Source organism: Mesocricetus auratus, unplaced genomic scaffold (genome assembly GCF_017639785.1).
Source record: "Mesocricetus auratus isolate SY011 unplaced genomic scaffold, BCM_Maur_2.0 Super-Scaffold_6730, whole genome shotgun sequence".
Classification (NCBI taxonomy): domain Eukaryota; kingdom Metazoa; phylum Chordata; class Mammalia; order Rodentia; family Cricetidae; genus Mesocricetus; species Mesocricetus auratus.
In genome coordinates this window covers 93,793,025-93,817,981 of record NW_024429184.1, presented here as the reverse complement: position 1 = coordinate 93,817,981, position 24,957 = coordinate 93,793,025, and the positions used below count along the sequence as shown (strand labels likewise).

The 24,957-nt window shown below is 54.3% G+C and overlaps 1 protein-coding gene across 3 annotated transcripts; it reads right to left on the bottom strand.

The window, feature by feature from the left end:
* Positions 1–5,159: 5,159 nt before the first annotated feature.
* Positions 5,160–23,513, bottom strand: Slc6a7 (solute carrier family 6 member 7). 3 transcript variants are annotated; one of them, XM_005074689.4, is made up of 14 exons: positions 23,272–23,511; positions 18,694–18,877; positions 16,888–17,019; positions 16,559–16,793; positions 15,012–15,150; positions 13,724–13,858; positions 12,777–12,880; positions 12,525–12,649; positions 11,685–11,797; positions 11,482–11,613; positions 11,034–11,133; positions 10,819–10,919; positions 10,243–10,410; positions 5,160–6,625 (listed from the first exon to the last, which is right to left on the bottom strand). In XM_005074689.4, exons 1-14 carry the CDS (start codon positions 23,302–23,304, stop codon positions 6,413–6,415), a joined length of 1,914 nt encoding a protein of 637 aa, XP_005074746.1. In that variant the 5' UTR covers positions 23,305–23,511; the 3' UTR covers positions 5,160–6,412. The 3 variants fall into 3 exon arrangements, with proteins under 3 accessions (XP_005074746.1, XP_021085521.1, XP_040597687.1); XM_021229862.2 differs by lacking the exon at positions 10,819–10,919 and having other exon boundaries at positions 23,272–23,513; XM_040741753.1 differs by lacking the exon at positions 13,724–13,858 and having other exon boundaries at positions 23,272–23,512.
* Between the last annotated feature and the right edge of the window lie 1,444 nt (positions 23,514–24,957).

Here is a 24,957-nt window from a genome sequence, read left to right as displayed (position 1 = left end):
TGCGACTCCGTGTCTTCTTGGACTGGCCAAGGCACAGAACTCTCAGAGATGTTTTTGTTTCACATCTCCCCCGTTGCAAAATGAAAATCCCGGTCCATCTTCAGATGGACTGGAATAACTTGGTTCACATGCTTAAGGCTGAGTCAATCATTTTGAGATTGTCTGAACCACATGCTTGCAACCTTAGGACCAAGGATGGAGTCTGCTTCCTTTCAGGCATTTGGGGTAACCTTAACGAGAATTAGGGGACAGGTATGGATTGCCACAAGAACCTCCACAGTGAGAGTACAGACCAAGGTTCACAAAAGCACGAGAGCACACAAATACTGTCTCCTGTCTGCACTCATAGCCCTGGGCAGTGCAGAGGGGATTGCGAGCTTGCTTAGGCTGCCATTGCAGATTCTCACCACCAGGTGGCATAACACGAGTGGGTTCCAGGAGTGTCATGCCATAGTCTGGGCAATTCCAGTTGCTCTCAAGAGAGCTTTTGAACTCTCAAAGTGTACCAGCTCAAATTAGAACTGTGTTTTTACCTCCCAAGAGCATGCGATGCTACAGTTCACAATGTGTTTTCACACCACTTGCCCTGGTTGCAACAGTTTGGGGGAGCGAGGAAGATAGCAAGACTCAGAGCAGCTTGGGAACCCTGAACCAAAACTCACCCAACTTTTAGGTCCTCTAGGGATCCCCATTCCTCTGTTCTGTGCCTTTCCAACTCTGGGCATCAGCAAATGGTGAGTGTGGGTCTGAGAAGCTCCCCACCTTTGACTCCCAGTCCCGTTTAGCCTCATCTTTATTGTCTTCTGTAGTTTACACATTCTCGATTAGGTCCCAGGATCCCACAACGACCTCTTCCTACCCCACCAATAGGCCTAAGCAAATGACCCCAGATCCGTGTGCTCTTTGAAGGCAGGAGCGCAGCCAGTCCCCACTCAGGACACACGCCGTGGGTGCCATAGGTATTACCACTCTTGCATGAAGTCAATCCCGGCAAGCATGTTTCTGGGATCAGAGACACGCACGCATGACATGTGTCAATCTGCAACAGCAATGGCTGTCACTTACTGGGGACTGACCAAGGCCACACATGTCCCAACTTTCTTACTTGGAAGCTCTCGCGCTCGCCTCAGCACAGCCCTGGGAGGGGCCACACATGGCTAAGGAGACTGAATGGAAAGGGAAGCCACCACCCAATGAGGCTGGGGTCGGGGGAGGTGAGTTGGACCCTGAACCACTGTAAATGCTGACTCTTCTGGGGTGTGCTGCAGCCAGGTTGGGGTCTCAAGAAGACTTGAAAAGAGGCTAGAAGTATTTCTTGTCTTCCAGGAATCCCTGACACTGGGTGACACCACAAGAGCCAAGACTCAGGTCAGGCTAGGTGGAGGCTGGACCCGGGGCTGGAGGAAAGAGGAGAGGTTTGGGAGTGTGGACACACTTCACGGGGCGGAGGGGAGGGAAGTCGACACAGGCAGGAGCAACCTGGAAGCATGTGAGTGTGGGAAGCAGGCTCAGGGGGAGGTTGTGGGGACCCGAAGTGTGACAGGCCAGGGAGCCCTGAACCTACCAGGACACAGGCAGGTCCCCAGCAGTGGGACAGCCTCTTCAGGCCTGGGGTGTAAGCCCTTCAGAAGACACTGACCCCATGGGAATGGCCTCTCTCTTTGTTCTTTCTCCATTCCCCAACATGGACTACCAAGGCCCCAGAAGCCACTTCCTTCAGGGAAGTCTAACCCAGACACCTCACTTCTCAGACCTAGGAGGGAGCCAGAGGGGGACTGTCCTACCACTCAGGAGAAAAAGGATAAAGACCAGTATGGCTGGTGGTGAGTCATAGCCCCTCGCTGGACCTCCGTTTCCTCATTATAAGCATGACCTTGGGGAGCTGGAGAGATGGCTCAACAGTTGCTCTTCTGGAAGGCCAGGGTTCAATTCCCAGCACCCACATGGTGACTCACAACTGTCTGTAACTCCAGTTTCATGGGACCCAACACCCTCACACAGGCAAAACACCAAGGCATATAAAATAAAAATAGACAAATTTTAAGAATGACCTTGAACCCATGGTTCTAAAGCGTGGGACTGGGGTTGGCTGCTGCGGAGTCCCTCACGGAGCCCACTTAGACATAAGTATGTACCAGGCCCTACTCTCGGGGAGTAAGATCTATAAGACCGGGCGGGGCCCAGGCAGCAATGTTCGTACAAGGCCCTGGGTCAGGGGCTCTGCAGGGATTGCCCCTCCCAGTCTCCAATGCTGTGCTGGCTGCCCCAAGATGCCATTATGGGACGACTGACCCAAGGGTTCCCACTCCATCTCCTCTCACCCACATCTCAGGAGAAGGATTTTGATGACAGGGCCCTCCCCTGCCTCAAATTCCTGTGGCCCAAAGCTCTGTGGGACCCTGGCTGTCATCAGCAGAGTAAAGGCCAAGGCAAAGCTTGGGCTCAGATTTTTTTTCTCTTGAGAGAGGCTCTCATGTAACCCAGGCTAGCCTCTAACTTGTTTCATACCCAATGACCCCGACCTCTAACTTCCTGAGTGCTAGGATTACGGGCACAAGCCACCACGCCTCACTTTAGATTGTGTTCTGGTTTGAACTCAGAGACTTATGCATGCTAGGCAAGTGCTCTACCTATGGGCTACAGTCTACTCCCATCCTGCGGCTTGGCAGGGTTATCCTGTCCAGTTTACTGGAAGACCAGCTTCCTAATCATTCAACCAGGCCTGGAGAGGGGATGACATTGCCTTCTCACCAGGCAAAGCCCATCTCTGGAGAAGGAAGTCCACGGCCGTGGTATTCAGCAGAAGGTCTACAGGAGTGGACGGGGGCAGCCAGTTCCCTTTGGTTCATGCCTCCCCCAGCAGGGACCTTGGTAGAGAGTCCAGATTCCTATTCAACTTACTTGATTTACAGATGGGAACACTGAGGTCTGTTGTCACAGTACTAGCTAGTCCTGGGCCTGATGGCAGCTTGTCCCAGGCTCTAGAATTGAGAGTCCCTAGCCTCCTCCTCCCTGGGCTAATTGGAGGGGGAAGATGAGACTGTTTCTTGCCTGCATAATCTTACCTAACAGGTCTCTACTCTTTCAGTTTTGTGTTAGGCACTTTGATGAGTTTTTCTTTCCAAGCGTGGTCCAGGGCCCTAACAGTATCACATTTAATCTCTTGCAACAGGAAAAGTAACTGCATTTGACATCGGAGAGGCTCTGGGTTTGGAAACATGAAGTAGTGGATTCCCAGGGCTGTGGGGCTGGCATTTGACTCTGACTGTGTCGCTCTGCCTTGGCTCCTACGTACTACTGCAATCCTCTAGGGGCTGCAGCTCGCCGTCGCTGTGGGCATTAATGGGAAAAACGTTTTCCTCTCCGCCTAACAAAAACAAGCCTGGATGAGGGTGCTGGGAGGGGAGCGTGGATCAGGATTGAGGGGGCGGACAGCTGCCCAGTGCCTTGGAGAGAAGTCCAGGGTTACAGGAAGTCAGGCGTCAGGCGGAGGCAGGGGGATGCGGGCCAAGGACATGTGCCTTTCCAGGGCAGGACCAATGTCATTGGGAACTCAGGCCCTGGAGGGAGTGGCCTGAAGATAAATGAGCCACCAGCAAAAAAAAAAAAAAAAAAAAAAGTGTTAAGGACAGCACACCACAATCCTGAAAGCTGAACAACCCAGGATCCACGGTACTCCCAGGGGTCTGCAGCTGGTTGTCCCCAGAGCCATGACAGAACCGTGTTCAGTTTGCCACTCCACTGTCATGACTGGGAAAGACCAGGGATGTCCAAGGTTGACCCTGGAGGACTGGGGCGGGGCATTCGATCAACAGATGTATGCCCTGGCTCACGCTGGAGCCTCGCAGCATCCTCCAACGCCCACCCCACTGAGGTTTCTGCTGAAGAATTGCGGCTACCCCATTACAGGGAAAGAGCCTGGAGCTTGGAGAGACATAGCAACTTCCTCTGATCACATGGCTCAGGCAGACAGAGCTGAGAACAGGCCAAACCTGTGGCTGAGCAGCCGGAGGCCTCTGAATAGCACCCTGCCACATCCTAGAGTGCTCTGGGGTCCAAGGCGTATGAGACAAGAATTTCGATGGCACAGAAATAGGATACGTTGTCTCAGAAGGACACGAGTGCCACGGACATAAAGGCTGGGCCGTCTGGACTCACCAGATGTGGGGCTGACTCAGACTCAGGAGTCAGATGTGGCTGGGAGCTGAGGAAAGTGCGTGTAGGGGGTTGGCCAGGATTCGGATGCAGGCGTGGTCTAAGCAGAGGATGGCCCGGGTCTGTGTGGGCACAGGCAGAGATGAATTTGCTGGGCTGGTAGAGGGCAGCAGGGGTGGGCAGGGCCTATTGAGGACCTGCTAAGGTTACCACTATGCCACAACCCTCCCACCCTTCCATCTCACGATTTGAGAGAAGTGGGGTCTCGGCTCCTAGATCCTCCAGGCTTATGCCTTGGTCACCAGATGCAGCCATGACTAGATGCCCAAGCCAAGGCCCTTAAAACCATGGCCCCAAGTGAGCAGAGCGAGTCAACTCCCCATATGGGTGTGGCAAGAAGGCTCCAGGTCAGGGTCCTGCCAGAAACTAGAGGCTGTACCTGGTGTGGAAAGAGGAGCCTGCCTTGAGAAACATGATTCTGTCACCCTTTTCCCATGCGGAGTATCAACAAAGCATGGCCCTCTGTAAGGGGAAATGTATTAATACTCAACAGTAGTCACCTTCCTTTCTTCCCCATCAAAGCCTCACAGACACTGGGTCTGCATTAGAAAGGCTTGGGCTCTTTCATGTGTTGAGGCCCTGCCTGCCAGAAGGGGCTGAGAACACCAGGAGATTCTTCTGTAGGAAACCCAAGATGAGTCCATCAACACCAGCCTCACTTGAAGGGATGCCTACGGTTGGTGGATGCTGCCATGACCTGCTATCCTCCCCATTTTGGGCAAGTCTCTCCCCTCTGGGGCTCTATTTGTCTTTACATATAATGGGAGACTGAGCAGTTTCTAGAGGCCCAGCATTCACCCAGAGACATTACAAAGCAAACGCCAGAAGTCAGGGTTGAAAGAGGCAAGTGGCCAACCTTGGGCCCCTCCTCTGTCTAGTGGGAGCTGGCACGTATTCTGTGATGCCCACTGTGCCCTCAGTAGCAAAGAGTCGGGTAAGGAGGGTGACCTCACTTGGTATTTATTGACAATCAGCCAGCAGAACACAAATGGGCCGGGGAGATGCCAGGATGAGGCGGGCACAAAGGCCACTCACTGTGTTGCATGAAAGTGCCCTGCTCTGCTGGGAAAAGCAATGGCGGGACACCTGGCAGCCACACCCGAATGCCATCTCTCGGAGGCCCAGGACAGAGGCTACCCTCATGCCAGGAGCCCTGCAGCATCAGGACGTATGTCTTATACGGACCATCTCTGTGGCTTGGCTGTCTTTGTCATCGGAAGCCACAGGGATGGGAGGAAAAGGATTCTAACTGCAGCCTTCATTCCTACCTCCATGGCGGGTGCTCCTTGGGCCTCCTGCCAGCCCAAGGCACAACGTCCACGTGGTGAAGGGTGGGTTCTGCCTGTGTACTCCCACCCTAGTGCCTAACTCCAGCCACTAGGACCTCTCGTCTGTCCTTCAGAAGCCTCCCGTCTCTATACCTGCCCCTGGTCCACCCTCAACAGACCTAAAGTGATATGCAGTGCCATGCAAGCCCCCCCACCTGCCTTTCTGGCTCCCCCTCCCTGCTATTTCTCATAACCTGCGAGCATCACCATCTCCAGCCATCCTTGGTCTCTGCTCTGGAAGGTTGGCCTCCTCCTGGCTCAGGGGCAGCACTGGCCCCAAAGCACCCCCTCCTGTCTGTTCTGCAATCCTTCACATCCCCCCAGCTCCCTCTTCTGGGAAACTTGACCTTAACATAGGAACCCACATAGCTTTTTCTGTCTAATTCACTTACTACTATGTCTGGGGCCTTGGAACCCTCCAGGCTTCTCACTACCTGGAGCCCCAGGTTTAACGTTGGTTTATGTGGAAATATGTCTTGTCAAAATGTTTGAACAAAGATATCAAATATGGTGCCCACTGCCCCAAGAGGAAGGGAGTTGGCTGCCTGGTGGCTTAGGAACAAGTCCTCTTGGGCATGTGACCTTGGGCCAGCTCTTCCCTTCCTGGCTTCAACACATCCCTTTGCAAAGTGAGGGCTGAGCCGGATCATTTCAGCTTTGATTGGACTACTGAGTGTGTGTGTGTCCATCTAGATAGAGATCCCAGGAGAGGCAGAGGCCACAAAGAGGGACTTATACTGGGGACTGACATTGCTGTAGCAACCTCCAACTGCCTCTCAGAATCCCAGCAGGCAGAGCTGTCCCCTGCAGGCCCCCAAGGAAGGGACTGTGAGGCCCTGACCGTCCCTCCTGTTGGGTAGTCTTCAGTTTCACATCATGGACTCTTCCTCTTCCTCTGCAATCTCGCGGTCCACCTCAATGGCCGTGTTCTCGAAGCTGGTGATGCCTCCGTATTTGCGCATATGTACCATCAGCGGCTTTGGTGACTGGCTCCCAGCCAGTGTGGCCACATACATGCCCGTCCGGTTCTCTTCCAGTGATGGGCCCCAGTCTATAGCCGGCCGGCTGGCTTGCTGAAGCCGCTGTGGCAGAGCAATGATAATGGGTGTTGGGTGTTTTCCATGGCCAGGCACCCAATGGAACTTGCCTGTGCCCAGTGGGAATCTGTTCTGCCACTTCTGGACTGGTGGTCCTGAGAAACCATCTGTAAACTTCACACGACGGGGACATTGTAAAGAGGGTATAACTAGTTGATGCTGGGGATAACGTGTCTTCCAGGGTTATGAACAAGATGCGCACACACACTGACAAGCACCTAAGGAGAGACTCAGGAGTCTACTCCAGCACCCTTCTGCTGAAAGCCAAATTCAGATTTGCTGGGGGGGGGGGGGGGGGGTTATGAAACAAGTGGCGGCCAGAACAGAGGCAGGGCTGAGGTGGCCTCCCTGGACACTTCTCAAAGTCATGTCCAAGAAGGAAGGAGCTGCCTAAGCCTACAATTCCAGAGACCCTTCATCCTTCATCCCCAGGGTCCTCTGCCCACCCTGCCAGAGGAAGATGCCTGTACCCCGAGAAAAAGGAGGCTACCGACAACTGATGAAGCCTGCAGGGCTCAGGTTCCCAGGGCACAGAGTGTGAACGGCTTTTGGTCTAGCACCAGCGTCATTGCCACTCAGAATGTGGTGGCATTTCTTGAATCGTTAGAGCCAGCTCCTCACAAACTTGCCAAAAAAGTTTCTCCTCTTTCTTGGAATGAAATCTGAATGTTGGCCATGCTCTCTGTGCCCTCCCCGCTTACCTTCTTGTACCAACTGGTTTTTGCCAACTTGACACAAACCGAACAAACCCTTTCAATCCCAACTCACTTTTTTTTTTTTTGGTTTTATGAGACAGGGTTTCTCTGTATTGTTTTGGAGGCTCAGCCTGGCCTCGAACTCACAGAGATCCGCCTGCCTCTGCCTCCCCAGTGCTGGGATTAAAGGCATGCGCCACCACCGCCTGGAGTCCCAACTCACTTTTGATTATGGTGTATGTGTGTGTGTGTGTGTATAAGTTTATTTTTTATTTTAAATACATGCATGTGCATGTGTCTGTGTGTGGGTATGTATGTGTGTGTTAAGTTTATTTTTAATTTTAAATACATGCATGTGCGTGTGTCTGTGTGTGGGTATGTAGATGTCAGTGCAGGTGTCTGTGGAGACCAGAAGAAAGTGTCAGATCTGTTGGAGCTGGAGCTACAAACAGTTGTGAGCTACCTGATGTGGGAATTGAACCCGGGTCCTCTGTAAAATCAAGTGAGTGCTCTTAACCACTGAATGGTGTTTCCAGCCCCAAGTTGTGGTGTTTTTTCTTGTTGTTGTTGCTGTTGTTACTGTTTTGTTTTTATTTGTTTTTCGAGACAGGGTTCTCCGTGTAACAGCCCTAACTGTCCTGGAACTCGATTTGTAGACCAGGCTGGCCTCGAACTCACAGAGATCCTCCTGCCTCTGTCTCTCAAGTGCTGGCATTAAAGGTGTGTGCCACCACTGCCTGGCAGAGTCATGGTGTTTTAAACACAGCAATAGAAAGCAAAGTAAGATATTCCACAACCTGGGACCTTCCACCTCCCCTCTGCAGTCTCTGGTCCAGTCACATGGGCCTCTTTGCTGTCCTCAGACATGGCAGCTGCTCTTCTGTCACGGCTTTGGTCTTGGTTCCCAGACGCTGGGAATGCTCTCATGTATCGCCTTGTCCGTCTTGACGTCTCTCTCTGACTGACTGCCCTGGCTAAAACGGCACCTTTCGCCACTCTATTTGTGTGCATGTGTGTGTGTTTGATTTTTGTATGTTTGCTTTGATTTTTTGAGACAGGATCTCACTACATATAGTTTCCAGTTTGTTTGTTCTTTTGAGGCGTAGCCTTAGCCATTGTTACTGAGTCCTTTTTGCCTATCTCCCACACTAAAATGCAAGGACTCCCAAGAGCGAGGATTTAGATGTGTCTGCACACACAAGAAGAAATTCCTTAGCTTCAGGGCTACTGGCCATCTGGCAGGGACAAACTGTGGGGCTCTCCTGTACATGGGAGGGTGCTAACCACGATCTCAGCCCACGGTCCTTTCAGTTACCCTCCACAACAATCAGTAATGCCACTGGAAACTGCCCAGGGAAAAAATACCCTCTACAGGAACTCCTGGTCTGGAACTGAGCGCATAGATACCTAAGCTCTGTGCTAGGCATCAGTCTTTTTAATCTTTGTAGAACCCCCATAAAAGGGGTATTCACACTCTACCCTCTTTACTCCCACAGGTATCATCTGAAAGTTAAAGCTCAGAGAGGTCACTTAAATTAGCCAAAGTCACGCGGGTGGGACGTGGTGGCATTGAGATTTGAACCTGGATAGGCCCTGCCTTGAACTTTCCTAATGCTCTGCTTTTTCTGTCCCCTAGTCTAACTGGCTCCTCTTCTCCTCACAGCAACCTTATTGGAGAAACCAAGGCTAGAGGGACAACTGGAGTAGGGCCGTTAGCGCTGCTGGGACTCTGACCCAGCCGATGGGAGGAAGCCTTGATCACGAGAGGCTGCTCCTGCACCTAGCCGCAGATCCATAAACTCAAGAGCTGACGTCCTTGGCTCCAGGCTGCCCCGTCCTGCTGCTCTCTGCACACACCCGGCTCTCAAGCAAGGGTTGGCTGGCAGTTCTCTGGGAGGCACAGGATGGCTCCGAGGTTCAGGGAAGAGCTTAGCCCCATGTCATGCAGTGGTTGGAAGCATAGCATTGACTGAACTACAGAGAGTACCAGACGGGCTTTCCCAAAAGAAAGAGAGAGCGTGTCTGTGTGGGACAGGCATGTGGCAGCAGTGTGCTCTAGGGCGTAGGTCTGCAGGGGGGCAGGGACTGCTTTATAGCTCATTTCCTGCCATTGCCCATTTCTGGCTAGAGCTAGCCTAACAATGGGATCACAACCCCCTAAATTCTCAAGAGTCAGCTCTCAGGAACCAAGGCTGGCTGACTCCAGCACCTTCTGAAAGGTGTGTGCCTAGGGAGGTCCCCAGGCTCTCTCTGCCCCCCCAACCCCCGCCAGGCTCACTGCAGCTCCACCCACTCGCTACAATGGTCTCTGATCATCGGAGGACTCCAGACTCATAATGGCCAGGGTGCCCCAGGCTCAGAGAGGGGCAGGATCTCCTTGTGGTCACACACCATATCTGCTGGCCCACAGTGGGTTGCTGTCTGTCTCTTTCAAGGCCTGTTGGCTCCTGCACCAACAGGACTTTCTCTAACACAGTCTTTATTATAATTCTATAATGTAACATATTTTGTAATTCTATAATATGTAATTCTATCCTTGCTACTATAGACCCAGCAGGAATCCTGAATGCAGGACAAAGGGGATAGCCTACCTTCTGGGGTCCCTCAATGTTGTTCACCGACTCTGTTTTCCAAGTTCAAGCCCTGACCCTTACACTATCACCAGCGGCCTTTGGATTCATTCTCTCCAATCCCAACACCAGGGCCCCACGTGACATAAGGCTCAGATCATGACCCCAGCCCCAAGGAACTCTAGAACTCATGGGCCTCTGCAGGCTCCAAGCATCCTGCCAGGCTCTGGATGTCGGTGCAGGTGACTTCTTTGGTTTTTTTGTTTGTTTGTTTCTCATACTGAGGGCTGGGCCACAGGGCCGCAAGACTGTAGGTGGGCAGGCCAGGCAGACTCACCTCCCAGAGTGAACCCTCCTCTCGAAGCACAGCCACCAGCATGCCAGCTGGGATCATGAGGCAGGAAAGCAGGCCCATCAGGATGCCTAGCAGCTCGGCCCAAGCAGGGAAGCGATAGCTGCCGTACTCCGAGGGCTGGTACTTGACGATGCTGTATACCAGCAAGGCCTGCAGAGTGGAGACTCGAGTATGGCACGGCCTGGGTCTGAGAGAGCCTAGCTGGGACCTACCCGCAAGCTGACTTAGTAAGAAAATGTGTGACAGCCCAGGTCTGACGTACCCTAAATCCCGAGGCAACGTTTCTCCCGGTTGCTCCCACACTATGACCAGCAAAACGGTCCTGAGGCCCCCTCCCAAGGCCCGAAGAATTAGGAAAGTCCCGTCCACTTGCCAGAATAGCACAGCTCAGAAAACTGGGGCTTGGAGGAGGATGTGTAGGCTAGGTCCTCGTGTCTGTCCCACGGCCCTGCCGGGGGCTCACTCACGGTTGGGGTAACCCAGCTGGACTAAACGCAGAGGGACCTACACTTGGCCTCGGGGCCCCAGTCAACCACCTTCCCTCCTAGCCCTGGTTACCAGGAGTGTGGCTGGGGACAGAAACAGCCAGCAGGCCCTGAAGTAGAGGCCTGGCTTGAAGCCCAGCATCATGTGGATGTCTCGGCAGAATCTCTGGGTACCTGCGCAGGGGGGAGAAGGAGTGTCCCCATGATAGGTCCCTCTGGCGCCTGTTTCCCTGCCTGGTCGCTAGCACAGGGCCCGCCTGTCAGCCTGCCTCCCCCAGACCTGCTCACCGTACACCCGGGTGACAGCAAGGCACGTGGTGATCACCACCACCATGAGTCCGAAGCTGGCACTGTAGTCATCCAGGAGGACCAGCCAGTACATCCCCCCCTAGAACACAAAGCACAGCCCTGGGGCTCCAGCCTCAGACTCTGCAGCTGCAGCCCATCTCCTTCCCGTCGAAGGCGAGCAGGAAGCAGCTAGAGTGCCGGCTGGCCTAACAGAGCCCGTTCGTGGATGAGGAAAAATGGGTTCAGAGAGGGAAATTCGCTTGTCTGAAGTCACTCGGCAAGCGGAGGGGTGATGTTTAAACCCAGGTCTTTCAAACTTACGCGAGAGCTGGAACTTAACCACAGACCAAGGTGCCTGCCACCGGAAACAGAGCCCGGTGGGACCGGAAGCAACTACTGCCCCACCCAGCTCCCTGAGGTTGTGCGCTCTCTGCAGCAGGCCACTCACATCGGTGGTGAGGATCAGTCCCATCAGGTACATGGCCACGCAGATGAGGCCCGAGAACACTGCCTTCTTGGGCCGCAGGTAGTATGGGAACTCGTCTGTCACTGCAGTCACTATGGTCTCTAAAAAGGCAAACTGCAAGGGGCATTGAGATCAGAGTACCACACACACACACACCAGCGCCCACTCCCACGGGCAAGGCTCACCTGGCTATCCAAGCCAAGAGTCAGGAGCATGAAGAAGAAGAGGAAGGACCAGAAAGGTGACAGGGGCAGCATAGTCATGGCCTGTGGGTAGACAACAAAGGCCAGGCCAGGGCCTGGGCCCACAGCATGCAGGGTCAGCCTGGGGTACACAGCTTGCCCCATATGCGTCCAAATACGCAGGATGTCTTGTGTCCTTGTGGGAGTGCTCTCTCTTACCACACCCAAGCCCAGAGACAGACACGAACCAGACACTAACATCCATCACTTTCTTAGTTTCCAGGACTAAGGCTGGCGCGCTGCAGGGCTCAGTGCTTGGGACTATTGAATATGAATGAGCAGTCGCACACAGACACACACAGGGACCAAATGTAGTGCCTAGTCAGAACACAGGTCTCCACACACGCACTTGTACGGAGAATCCCACCAGTACACATACTTACACTCATCCACTGACACAAGACACACTGACTCACAGGTCACTGGCACCTTAAGACTCAATTCCACACACTCATCTCGCCCCAGGATGTGACCTGTTTGCACCTTGACACATACATCTCAACCCCGATGTGACTCGTTTGGACAAGCCAGATCTGAAAGGTAAGACAGCCTCGTACAGGAACTCATTGTTGTTGCACACTCTTGCACGCCCATGCATTTGCACGCAGATGTCCTCATGTAAGTGCACACATACACACACACACACACACACACACGAACGTGCAGGTGCGCACACACATATACACACAGCTCTTGCATATCTTGCCAGTCTGTCTTGATAGCACACCCTGTGGTCCAGCCGCCTCTCACCCAACCGAACCTTCCAGTGCTGCCCCCGCCTACCTGCTTTGGCCACTTGGTCCACAGGCACACCCAGTTCCTGAGACATGTAGCCCAGCACCGAGAAGATAGCGAAGCCAGCCAGGATACTGGTGATGGCATTGCCCACAGTGACAATGAAGGTGTCTCTGCCAGGAGAATCCAAACCCAAGCCAAGCTGAGCTGGCCACAACCTCAACTCAACCCAAGAGAGCCTCCTGGGCAACCGTGCTCCTGAGTTTGGCCCCCTGCACTGGGAAGCTTGCAGGCACTGACCTGTAGATGTTCTGGTGGAAAGTGTTGTAGGAGGCAAAGGTGAGAAGACCCCCAAAACCCACTCCCAGGGAGTAAAAGATCTGAAGAGCAGCTTCAATCCACACCTGTGCCAAGGAAAGACGGACAGGGAAGGAGGGAGGGCCCAGGAGAGAAGGAGGGGTGAGGATGAGAAATAGATTCAGCAGGGAATGAGGAACAGCCAGGGTCACAAATGAGGGCCAGGAGCAGCCCCAGCCCCAGCACTTACGAGGCAGGATGTGGGCAAGTCCTTTCCCCTTTCTGGGACTCAGTTTACCACCCAGGGTCTAGTAGATGGTCTCTAAGCCTGGTCCAGTCTTGAAGGAAGGTGTGACTAATGCAGAGTTGGCAACAGATTGGAGTTGTGCACGGGCCCATGTGACCACTTTACTCCCTGGCTGACACCAGAGGGATCTGAACTGGGACCTGTCTGTGCTGCCTGGGTGAGCCCTGTCACCTCTCTGCACTCCAGGTCCACTGTCTGCAGTGAAGGACCTAGAATAGTGCCTGCCTCATGGAGAGGCACAGTGAGGGCTAAATCACTACAAAACCTGGGGAGTGTCAGGTAGTCAGTGGCCAATAGTGTCCACCAACAGGATGGTGTTGGTACAAAGTCCCTCCCCTGGGCTTTGGAGCCAGACAGATATGAATGGAACCCCAGTCGTAAGACCTTATGCTCATCACTAACTCTTATAAGCTTCTGAGAGAGAGAGACAGAGAGAGAGAGAGAGAGAGAGAGAGAGAGAGAGAGAGAGAGAGAGAGAGAGAGAGAGAGAAGAGGAGAGAGTGATGGAGAAAATGAGAACTGCTTCGTAATATTTTAAAGAGTAAATAAGGATACACAGGAAAGGCTGTTTCAGCGCTGCCCCTGGAGGCTCCCCCTTGGGGGTTCCACACCTGCCCCCTCTCCTGTCACGCACCCTGCTCACCTTGGAAGACAACAGGTGGTGAAACTGGGGCGTGAGATAGAACTGGATGCCCTTCCAGGCCCCGGGAAGGGTCACGCCTCGAACTAACAGCATGAGCAGGATGAGGTAGGGAAAGGTGGCTGTGAAGTACACCACCTGGAAGAGGCAGGTTGGAGTGGCAGAGGACCCTCCACACAGCTCTGCCTGCCCAAGTCCATCCCAGGCTCCTGCCTTCTCAACTTCCGGTGTCCAGAGTCGGGAGCAGCCACCATTCTGGCTACAACTCCCACTCTCTCCATCACCAGCCCAGTGTTGCTACCCTGCTTCCAAGGCCACCCCAGTCCCATTTCTGTTACTTCACCTGGTTCAGATGCATCACTGGTGGTGAGTCTCCCCCTCCTGTGCCCCTGTAAACCACCTGACACCCAACTTCCTGAACATCCAGTCAGCCACTTCTCTCTCCATCCCGTCTTCTGCCTTGACGGTGACCGTGGTGGTCCCTCCTCTCTAACACTTTTTACCCGACATTGCACAGTGATGTCCTCTTGCTTAGCAAAGGTCATTTATGGCCTTTGGCAGACAGCCTACTGCCCTTCTCCCCGCCCATCGCCCGCAATGCATGCTGGTCTCCTCATATCTAGCTTGGCTTCACCTGCTAATAGTACACACATTTTCCCTATCTGGGATTCACTTCATGTCCAGCTGCAGTGGCGGGCTCAAGAAGAGGCCACGCCAAACAGATAACCCTTTCCTGCCACACTGAGTGGGGGGTGGGTACACAGCTTGTCTTACACAGTAAGGTAAGTTCTACGAGATCTACAGGCTGGTGAAGCAGGTAGAGGAAGCTGGTGTGGAGGAACGCTTCAGTGAGAGAAAGGTCAGAGGAACAGACTGTGGTAACAGCCACGGAACCCCAAACCCACCCATGCCAAAACTGTCCCCCATCTGGCGTGGGTGGGGGTGCTTTCCAGTTAGTGTAACATCTGGGCGCAGATCACCTGCAGCTCCAAGAGGTCTGCTCTACACACCCATCCCATAAGCATTCCACAAACCCTCACTGAAGCTCTGCAAAGTGCCAAGCTCTGGGCAAGGATGCCAACGTGAATGACCTATGGATGTTGCCCGAAGCAGGCACCTAGCCTAGGGAAGCAGGGAGGCCCAGTGTCCCTATTAACCTCCGTGCCCTCCTTCAGGCAGAGCCCTCCCCAGGTCCCCTCTTTCCCTCACTGGGTGAATCTTATCATCTTCTCAGCCTTGGCCAGCACCCTACTTCCTTTCCAGCCCCTGAGTTTTGGCACCCAAGCCTCACCTTGCCCGAGGACTTCACCCCCTTGAGGATACAGAGGAACACGATGACCCAGGCCAGCAGCAGGCAGAGGCAGAGGTTCCAGCGAATCTCCCCAGGTTGGCCGATGCCCTGGCTGCCCTGAATGTGCAGGACGTAGCGGCTGTGGGAGACAACAATCCCAAAATCCTCTGGTCACCCTGCCACACTCCATAGGTATGGGGGAAAAAAGCCTTGTCCAGCCCTCCAGGCCCAATAGCTCCTCCCCCATCATGTGATGCTTTGCAAATCCCTCCCATTTTTCTCAGACTGGCTGATTCCAGCTTGCCTCTGGCTCTCCCCACCTCCTTTGGGGAGCAAATAGCAGGTGTAGGTTTGATGGATCTGGTATTTGCCCATATATGCACACGTGTGTACATTTACATATACACATGCACTCCATTTGGGAGCCTAGCCATGGCTGTGATCCTCTGAGCCATGGTTCATATTGGGTAGTCCCACTCCCAAGGCTCCAGGGCCCACAGTCCTTCTTTTTGCCCCTTGGTACTTCATGGTAGCAGCTCTCTCTAGTGCTGGCTCTGGTGCCCTACCTTTCCATGCGGGTTCCTTGACCCTCTACAAAGCCTTTTTATTAAACTCCCTTCAATTAACCCTTCTGGCAGTGCCATCAGGCATTTTGTCCACTGCCTATACCTAATGTGATCAGCCTTGGTATTGCCACAGAGACCATGTCAAGTTCTTAAGTGTTGCATGGCACACTGAAACTCATAGGTCACGCTTTAGCAGATACAGGCCCTCTGGCTGGCCTGGACTGCACAGGCCAAGGAATTTGGGAGAGGGAGCATTTCAAGACACGAACCTATTGGGGAAACCCTTTGCAGGGGCAGAATGAGAATATTCATCCAGAGACTGGGGTACTCTAGAATATCCCGGAACAAGACGGAGAGTCAGGAACCCTTAGTGTCACCATCGCTGCTAGTGAGCAAACCTCTGGCCCTCGTTTCTCAGCTAGGATAGGCTGGTGAGCCACAATGTCTTCCTGAGGCCACCACTCCAGGGCTCATGAGTACCTGGCACTGCAATGACCGTTTTATCTATGCTGCCGTGTTTAAGCCTCCCAGGCAAACTTCAATCTCACCGCTGCTCTTACACTGCTCTCAGATGGTTCTGTCTTCGTAAGGCCCTGGCTCTATGTTACGTGCTTTACCAAACTGACATAGTAGCTCAATAAATGCTTATCCAAAAGATAAATACGCGAGTGAATGACTAAATGTCCTATGAAGCAGGGATGGTTATTACCCCCACTACGACAGTGGAAGAAGCCGAGACTCTGACAATAGACACCACTCTCATTAACAAGTGGACACTTACTAAGCCCCTCACCCTGGAGCTAGACCCCATGCATCCTTTCCTCCAGCCCGCACAACCGCCTCCCGAATAATTTACTACAGCTGTCCTGTTCTAAGAGTAGCTGGCTAGGTAAGGAGCCAGGCTCAAACTCCTGTGTCCTCCGCAGGCCAGCACAGCACCCCGCCTCCTGCCCCTCCTCGGGCTACCCCCGTCAGGCTCACCTCCAGTACTCCTCACTGGGGCTGACAGTGCTGCTGAGGTTAAGGGGCAGCGCCCCGTTGCCCTCCTTGGGGCCTCTGTGCTCCAGGCAGCGCTCAGTGTTCCACCAGTTGCCACAGTGCTCCCAGGGCAGGTCGCTGGTGAGGGAGGCGAAGAGGTAGAAGAGGACGTAGGCGATGATCATGTTGTAGTAGATGGCCACCAGGCCTACGATGAGCAGCATGGCCGCACCGGCACCTGGAGCAGGGGAGGGACAGCATCACCTCCCCGATGGAGTCCCGGAGCAGGGTCCCTGATGGCTCAACCCGGCCAGGGGCCACTGTGGCCTTACCTTTGAAGAGGGGGCTGATTTTCCAGACAGCCAGGGGTCCCAGGCTGGAGAACTGGCCCAGAGAGAGCTCAAGAAAGAAGAGGGGGATGCCACAGATGGCCAGCATGAGGAAGTAGGGAACAAGGAAGGCTCCTGCAGAGAGGTAGCAGATGGTGGTGGGATTCAGGTGGACCAGCCCCCACGGCTCCATACTGACTGATCCTTGACAGCAGCCATCTACCACCCACTGCAGGCAGATGGAGCACTTCTCCCAAGGGTCACTGAGGTTGGGGGAGCTAGTGGGGATTTACACGCTTTGTAGCTCGAGAGCCCACGAGTGGCTAGGCACAGAGCAGGCGCTCCAGAAACACCTGCTGCATGAATGAAGGCATGAAGAGTGGATGAATGAGTTATCTTCCAGAGGGTGCCAGTTCTACAGCTCCAGAATCTGGCTCCAGTGGTCCCTTCCTCATGAATGCTGCCTCAGATGCTCTGGCTGACACCTGAGATTTCCTGGGCCCTGCAGTTTCCTGGGCCTGCCCCCCCCAAACTTCACACATAGACAGCCACCTCCTTCAGACAGCTGCCTACCACCAGCTGGCTCTGGGAGGGCTGTAGTCAAACAGCTAGCCCTCTGCCCTCCCTCCTGAAGAGATGTGGGTAAATATCCCAAGTCACACTGATCACTTTCCTTGCAATTCTATATATGGATTCATTCGGGTGATCTTCTAAGAGGCTCTGGGGGGCTAAACCCTCCAGAACCGAGTAGAAGTGTCTATCTCTAGGATCCCCACTCCAACTTCATGGACGAGGGCTGCCTGTCTGAGGAAAAAGTGAGGTCAGCATACATAAAGAATAGAGAAGCATGAAGTGGGAGAGAGGAGACTCCCAAAGACTTGGAGGCTGGCGGTGGGCTCACGATTTTGCATGCTCTAGTGTTACCTGGATTTCTCTCTGCCAACATACACTTCTTTTTTTTTTTTTTTTTTTTTTTTTTTGGTTTTATGAGACAGAGTTTCTCTGTATTGTTTTGGAGGCTGTCGGTCCAGCCTGGCCTTGAACTCACAGAGATCCGCCTGCCTCTGCCTCTCGAGTGCTGGGATTAAAGGCGTGCGCCACCACCACCTGGCTAACACACACTTCTTAACAAGTTTGGGTGAGGGAGTTGGAAATACAGCAAGAGCATGCAGCCCTGGAGAAGACAGTCGGAAGGCTGAGTCTGCACCATGTGACCTTGGACAGAGAACCAGCTACCTCTGCATTTCTAAGGTACTTACCTAGAAGGGCTGTTATCAGGGCACCAGGCAGGCAGTAAGTCCAGGACATAATGGGTGGTGTACTTAACCCTAGCCTTTGTTGGTGAGGCTTAAAGAATGCTAACTTGATGGAGAATCAAGGACAAAGGGAGTTAATTGCTTGTAAAATAGCATAGATCTCATGCTTGCAATCTGAATGGAAAAAACCAGGAGAGAAGGGAATGCTGAAGATTCCAGAAAGGGAATGGTGGATGGGGCAGGGCCTTGGAGGAGTTGTGGGAGGGGAACAGGAGACAATGCAAAGCCTATGCGTAGTGACAGTGGGTACCACACTTTACACCCACTCTGGGCAAGTGGGCAGCTCCTTCTGCCCACCAAAGGGCCTGGGAAGCATAAGGCCTCAGGCAGGAAACGTGGATGCCGTCCTGGGGATGGCAAGGTGGGAGGAGGGGGCTTGGTGATGAATAGGGACAGCAGCGCAAGCTCCCTCCTAGCCTAAGTTCACTTCAAAGGTCACCCCAAGCCTTGGTCTGTCTCCCCAGCTACTCCCACGAGGTCCCCAGGCCCATACCGCCTCCATTGGTGTAGGCTCGGTAGGGAAACCGCCAGACATTGCCCAAGCCCACACAGTAGCCGATACAGGACAGCAAAAAGTCCAGCTTGCCCGTCCAGTTGCCCCTGTCTGCTGCAAAGTCCACATCCAAGTCCACATCGCCCTGGTCACTGGGAGTCATCAGCAGGTCTGGGGTGACAGGCTGCCAGTAAGAGAGAACAAAGGAGAGAGGGTGAGGCCAGGATGGAACTGAGAACCCAAGCCAAGACTGTGGAATTGGACAAGGCTGAGTGGGAAATGCTCTATCAGTTCAGCTAATCAAGTGGCTTCACCTGGATCTAGAGGCTCTAGCTCGGAGATCTTCAGACACTAGCAGGGTGACTTAGGCCTTAGGAAGCTGCCTGGCCTCATCTTGGCTAGCAGAAGCAGGCCAAGGATGATCCGATTTTAATATCACTGCCAATGATGATCTTTGTGACTGTCACTGTGGGTTAGTGATCACAGCACTAAATATTCTACTCTCATCTCCTGAGCCGACGGTTCATCCACACTCAGCTCCAAGCCAAGAGGCTCCAGGAGGGGTCATGACCTACCTGAGACTTTTGCCTGCCTGGCTGTTAGGAGAACCACGTCTGGCACCCAGCACTCATGATGCCGGGAGATTATATCTATCTGGGTGTGGGGACAGTGAGGAGCACACCCAAGGACAGGCGGGTAGGCTGAAAGGTGTCCAGGGGGACAGAGGAAGAAACCAGGGTGCCTTTGGTCCAGGAGGCAGAGGACTTGAGGGAATGGGGGTTCCCAGAGGAAGGGAGCTGTCTGCGGCTCGGAGAGCCTAGCAGGGACTGTGGGTTTTGCCTAGCACTCAGAAAGAAACCTCTTCTGCTTTGTCTCAGAAAATCAGAGTCCAGCTATCATTAATGGAGAGGAAAGTGGAGAAGAGAATGAGGCCAGCTGTCCTGACCATCTCCTTCCATGATTCACTGTGGTCAGAGAGGTCCCCTGGGCATTCTCCCTGTGGCTGGGGCTAAGAGGCGGAGGTCAGCTCCAGATGCTTGAGATCCTGGCCTCAAAGATCGCATGTTGCCCTGCTTGTGACTTACTCTGGCTTTGGTACCTGAAGGAAGCTTGGAGGTTCCGGGAGAACCACCTGAAATTCAGAGAGCAACTCCCAGGAAAGGACATGGGAATGGGTCAGAAGATGGCGGCCCACCTTACCTGCTGGTTTCTGAAATTCCCTAGTGCCCAAGAGAATGGAAATATAAGGAGGCCAACTGGTAAATTTCCAGCCATGGTATGTATCACTGGAGGAGAAAAGCCCCTTCCCTCAGCTTTCTATCCTGGGAAATCCTGGGAACCAGGCCACCGACTCTGGCCCATGGTCTATGCTAAATACACTGTGTGACCATAGTGTTCTGAGTCTTAGTTTCCCCATTTAGGCAGTGTGGAGATTGGGTAGATTATTGTTTCAGATGCTCATAGGCATTCTGTGGAAGAATTCTCCAGTCAAATTCTGGGTTAACACAATCTAAAATGTACACCTGCAGGATTAGACAGCTCATTTAACGGCCAGGCCACTCCAAATAGGGACTAGAATGCAATATTCCTAATTTCTCTTTAAGGAAAGGGTCTCAAGCGCTGGTACCTTCAGAGGTGTGAGTCTAGACAGCATCAGGGAACCTTCTGCTTAGAGGTCTTAGCTAGAGGCTCACAGTGACTGGGGTCCAGCTAAGACCTCTTCAGGGGCTCAGATCCAAGCCACTGACCAGAAGAGCTTCCTTCCACCCAAAACAGGTAGTGACAGGAGGCCCCACTAGGTACCGGCCACACAAGCATCACTAGGATCAAGACGAGGAAAGGAGGGCGGGGTGTGGCTCTGGGGTAGAGCATCGGTCTTCGCAGACCAGCCCTGGCTTCTGTCCCCGGCTGGACAACGGAGGGGAATCAGGTGTCACCAGCTGGAGATGTCTGCTGCAGGGTCAGGCTGGGCAGTGAATCCTGTGGCTGCACTGGAATTACAGTGTTGGGTTGACTCAGTGACAGTAGTGTGGCCATGGCAGCAATCCTGTCTGTGGCGAGGCAGTGGTGTCAGGGGCGTGGGCGATGTTGACGGACGAAATGAAGAAAGGTGTTTTAAAACTGAGATCAAAACACTGGAAGTGGTGGTTTTCCGCTGTGGCCTAGGACATGCCGTGGCAAGGGTGGCAGCAACTCCCAGGCTTCGCTGAGCTTCCTTCCCCCTCCCCGCCCCTAAAGCGGCCTCTCTAGTTGTGAGAACCGGCCTTTGGAGACCCTCAGGCTTTTACAGGAACTCTAAGGGAGAGTCGGTGGCAGGCATCTGACATGACCCTTGCCACTAGGTTGCAGAGTAGGCCTCTCACCCAGAGACACTCTGTCCCTTTCAGGGCAGCTGACAGGAGGTCCCCGTAATGAGGCTCCTCTGATCCCCTCAGAGACACTGCCCTTCCCGCAGCACTCACGGAAACAGTCCGATCTGTTTCCATGGCGACAAGAGTTCTAAGAGCAGGAGGCTGCCAACTCGTCTCCCACCTCCCCCAATCAGAAGGAAGCTTGCTCCTGTTCCAGGGCCAGAGGATGGGGGTCCCCCAGAGATGAGCCAATCAGGAACCCACATGGAGGCCTAGCCTCACAGTCAGGTGAAACCCAGGAGGCTTTGGGGCTGGTCCAGAAGCAGCGGCCAGCAGCCAAGTGAATGGAGCAGGGCCCGAACCGACCTGGCCCGGTTTCCACTTCCACCTGGTGGGGAGCTCCCAGGCCCTACTCTGGATCCTGCGGGCACACTCTTCTGAGCACGCACCCACACCCTCTCTTTAGGGACCAACAGACATGGGTCCCCACCCCCAGGGGTCAGGAGAAGGCAGACTGTCGAGGCTGGGGGGGGTCATCTACCTTCCTAGAAAGATAAAAGGCATCCCTGGACCCCACTTCACTGCGGGGAAACAGAGCTCCAGAGAGGAAAGGGAGGGAGGGGCCCAAGGCCAATGACAGTCAAGGGCAGACAGAGCACTCCCAAGACCAGGTCCCACCCCAGCCCAGCCAGACGCAGATCTCCTGCCTCTTGGCTTTGCTCATGGAGCCCTCTTCCCTCTGAGACACTGGTGGGGGAGCACACCAGCCTGCTCTGCTTGTTCTAGGTAGCTTCTGCTTCCAGGTAAGTCACGGAGGAAGCACTTGCTTTCGTGCCTCAGTTGCCATGCCTGTAAAATGGGCTGGGCTGGCTCAAGGGGAAGAGGCTGTGGAGGCTCCTATGTGGCACTCAGCAGGAGCTTCCTACCACATGGCTGGGACAGAGAGGGGCTGGGATTCTTGTGGGAAGGGACAGTAGAGAGAGAATCCTAGGGGGATGGGGACAAGACCCAGTGGAATCCAAGAGACCACAACCGGCTTCAAGAAGTGACTCCTGCCAGCCAATGGAAAAGACCCAACTACCCCAGTGTCCCCAGGCCTGGGAGTATAAGGACAGAAATGGTGAATGAAGGTGTGTGTGTGTGAGTGTGTGTGTGTTTATGTGTGTGGTGTGTGTGTGAGAGTGTGTGTGTATTTATGTGTGTGGTGTGTGTATGTGTGTTTGGGGTGTGTGTGTGTGAGAGAGAGAGAGAGAGAGAGAGAGAGGGAGAGAGAGAGAGAGAGAGAGAGAGAGAGAGAGAGAGAGAGAGAGAGAGAGAGAGAGAGAGAGAGAGAGAGAGAGGGAGGTGATGACAGTAACCAGTCCCTCTGAGGTCTTCTCCTGTGTAGCTGCCCCTTCCAGCTCATAGCGTCCCTGCATCTCACACAGTCCAGTGGGTGAGGGGCTGTTTTCTCCACACCAGAGATGGAAGGTTGGAGAATGGACCTGACCAGTCGCCAGCAAGTGGCAGCTTTGGAAACAGTACTCAGGAGTTCTCTTCGCCTGTCCAGTAAGGCTGACACTCTAAAGCCAGAAAACTTACCTCAGCACCCCCTCTCCCCCAAACAATCGGGAGGTCCAGCATGGCCAGGTGGGGAGATTGAGGTCTGCCTGACGTCTCCACCGCTCCTCCACCTGCCATTCTTAGGTTCCTGCCTCGCTCGCCCCTGCCCGTGCCCTGCCTGGGGTCTCCGCGGGGGAGAGGGCTGCTCAGCAGGAAAGGGAGGACTGCAGTGAGAAGAGACAGGGAGGCGGCGGACGGACGGGCCTGGCCCTCAGGGCCGAGTCCTGAGGACTGAAGTGGGTCCCCTGGAGGCTGACAGAGGCCCGTGGGTATAGCGTGCCCGAGAGAGGCCAGGGCGAGACCCCAGCGGAGCCCTTTAGCTTTTAACGCCCCCACCTTGTCAGGCCCTGGTAGAACAGACGGAGTACTGGAGGGGGGGGGCGTATCTGACCCCAGCCACCCATCCGCGCCCCCTGGGGCTGCAGACACCTGTTTGCAGGTCGGGACACCGTGAATCTGGACCCTCGCACTACATACACCCCGACCCGCCAGGGGAGATCGTGATCCCGCCCCTGCCCGTAATCCATCTTGGGAGGAGGTTCTCTAGCCCTGACAGCGGGGGTCATCCCTTGGGCCCGTCGATCCTCCCAGCCTCGCTCAGGTGCGCTCCGCCCTCGTGCCCTACCTTGCGGAGGTGAGCTCCCTGGAGCTTCTTCATCTCGGAGAGCTGGAGCTGGCGCTTGTAGGAGCGCTGAGAGCCAGCGAGGCGGGTGCCGAGCGAGCGCTGGTCCTACCGCCGCGCCTTTGCCCCCGCGGCTCCCGCGCACGGGCTGGGGAGGGCGCAGGCGCTGCCGTGAGGCCGCTGCGGGCGTGGGGCGCTGCGAACGCCCTGCCTCTCCCTCCTCAGCGCCCTGCGCCGGGGAGACACCCAGACAGGTCCAATGACGGACAGACGGCGGCTGGGGGATGCGCGCGCCCCCGCACGCAGAGATGCGGATTGGAGCCGCCCGGGCGGGTGGGGAGGGGGGTGAGTGACAGAAACCATCGGCCGCAGCTACCGTCTCCTGCGTGACCTTGGGCAAGTGACTGCCTTCTCTGGGCCTCCCTTTCGTTAGTTGGGCGAGCAGAGGCGCAGGCAGAGTGCTCCTGAACCTAATATTCGTGTATGGGATTCCAGTGCCCGACCACATACATCTTCATTGCTGATGACCTTAAGTTTCTTACTGGGTAACCTCGTTACCTTATGTCACTTTACTGGAGGGGTAAGGAATTCAGGGAGGCCAAACAGAAAGCAACCAGCATGGAGCTGCCTCACAGTCGGCACTCAGCTCTGGCTTGCCCCTAACTGACTGTTGCTCACTCAGCCATCAGCCAATTGTCCTATCAGGACTTATCCAGTACCTTAACATGATCCTGGGCCACATCTCATTGTCTCAACCTAGAGAGGCCGGTGTTAGTCCGTCCATTTCACAGATGAGGATACTAAAGGACAGGTAAGTTAGTTGCTCAGGACCACACATCAACGACAGGGTCAGACTTCACAGACTTCCCACAGACATAGTGGCCCTCAGCTCTACTCCTTTTCTTGGGGTGAGAAAGTGCAATTGGGAGATGTAGAGGAGAAGGGACAGGTGAGTGTTGCCATGTTGTGGTGGCTTGTGATGGATTGGTAAACCAAGTTCCTGTCTACCAGCACTGGGGCCTCAGGGCCACACATTTTTGTCTGTGACAAGGGCCACCCACCAGCAGGTACCTGGCTGAGCAATCCGACTACCCGGGCATCTTTCGAGCTTTCTGCTAGGATGGAGAAATGGTAGCTGGAGTAACTGAGCAGCCGGTGCACTAGTTTGCTGGGGTGGACCACTCTGGGAAAACAGACATGCCAAATCCCCGCCTGCTAAAGGAGGCCCTTTAGACATTTACCATCCACACACTTGCTGTCCGCATGGGGGAGGCCTTCGGAAGACGGCAGGATAGGGTCTACTCTGACCTCTGGGGTTTCGGGAGAGGGCTCCAGAGTTCCTGAGCAGGGTGGAGGGCCCACCTCCCCAGGCCCTAAGCTACTCCTACCAGAGTCTAGTCAGTCAAGGCTTCCCCCAGCTGCTCTGCCCCTAGGAACCTCAGGAGGTCAAGATGGGCAAAGGGCATTTCCTGAGCCCTGCTCTGTTATGATAGATGCTCATGTCCAGTATTCAGTAATTAATTCTCCCCAACAGCCCCAGAAAGCTGGTATGTGAGATCAAATTGTATACACAAGGAAACTTTGTCAGAGAAAGTCATGTGCCCAAGACCTCAGAGAATCTGAGGCTTTAGGAATAAGCCTATGGCCCTGCCCGGAGAGGAGCAGAGGCCTGGGGCTCAGGAAGGAGAC

Bases quoted from the DNA above. Each gene is read 5' to 3' on its own strand.
- Slc6a7 (XM_005074689.4), bottom strand. From the start codon at position 23,304: ATGAAGAAGCTCCAGGGAGCTCACCTCCGCAAG. The intron at 11,798-12,524 runs GTAGGCGGGGGC...CTGTGGGCCCAG, and splicing joins GGACCAAGTGGCCAAAGCAG to GCCCTGGCCTGGCCTTTGTT. The intron at 10,920-11,033 runs GTGAGCAGGTCT...CCCCCTGCGCAG, and splicing joins TGCTGTCACCCGGGTGTACG to GTACCCAGAGATTCTGCCGA.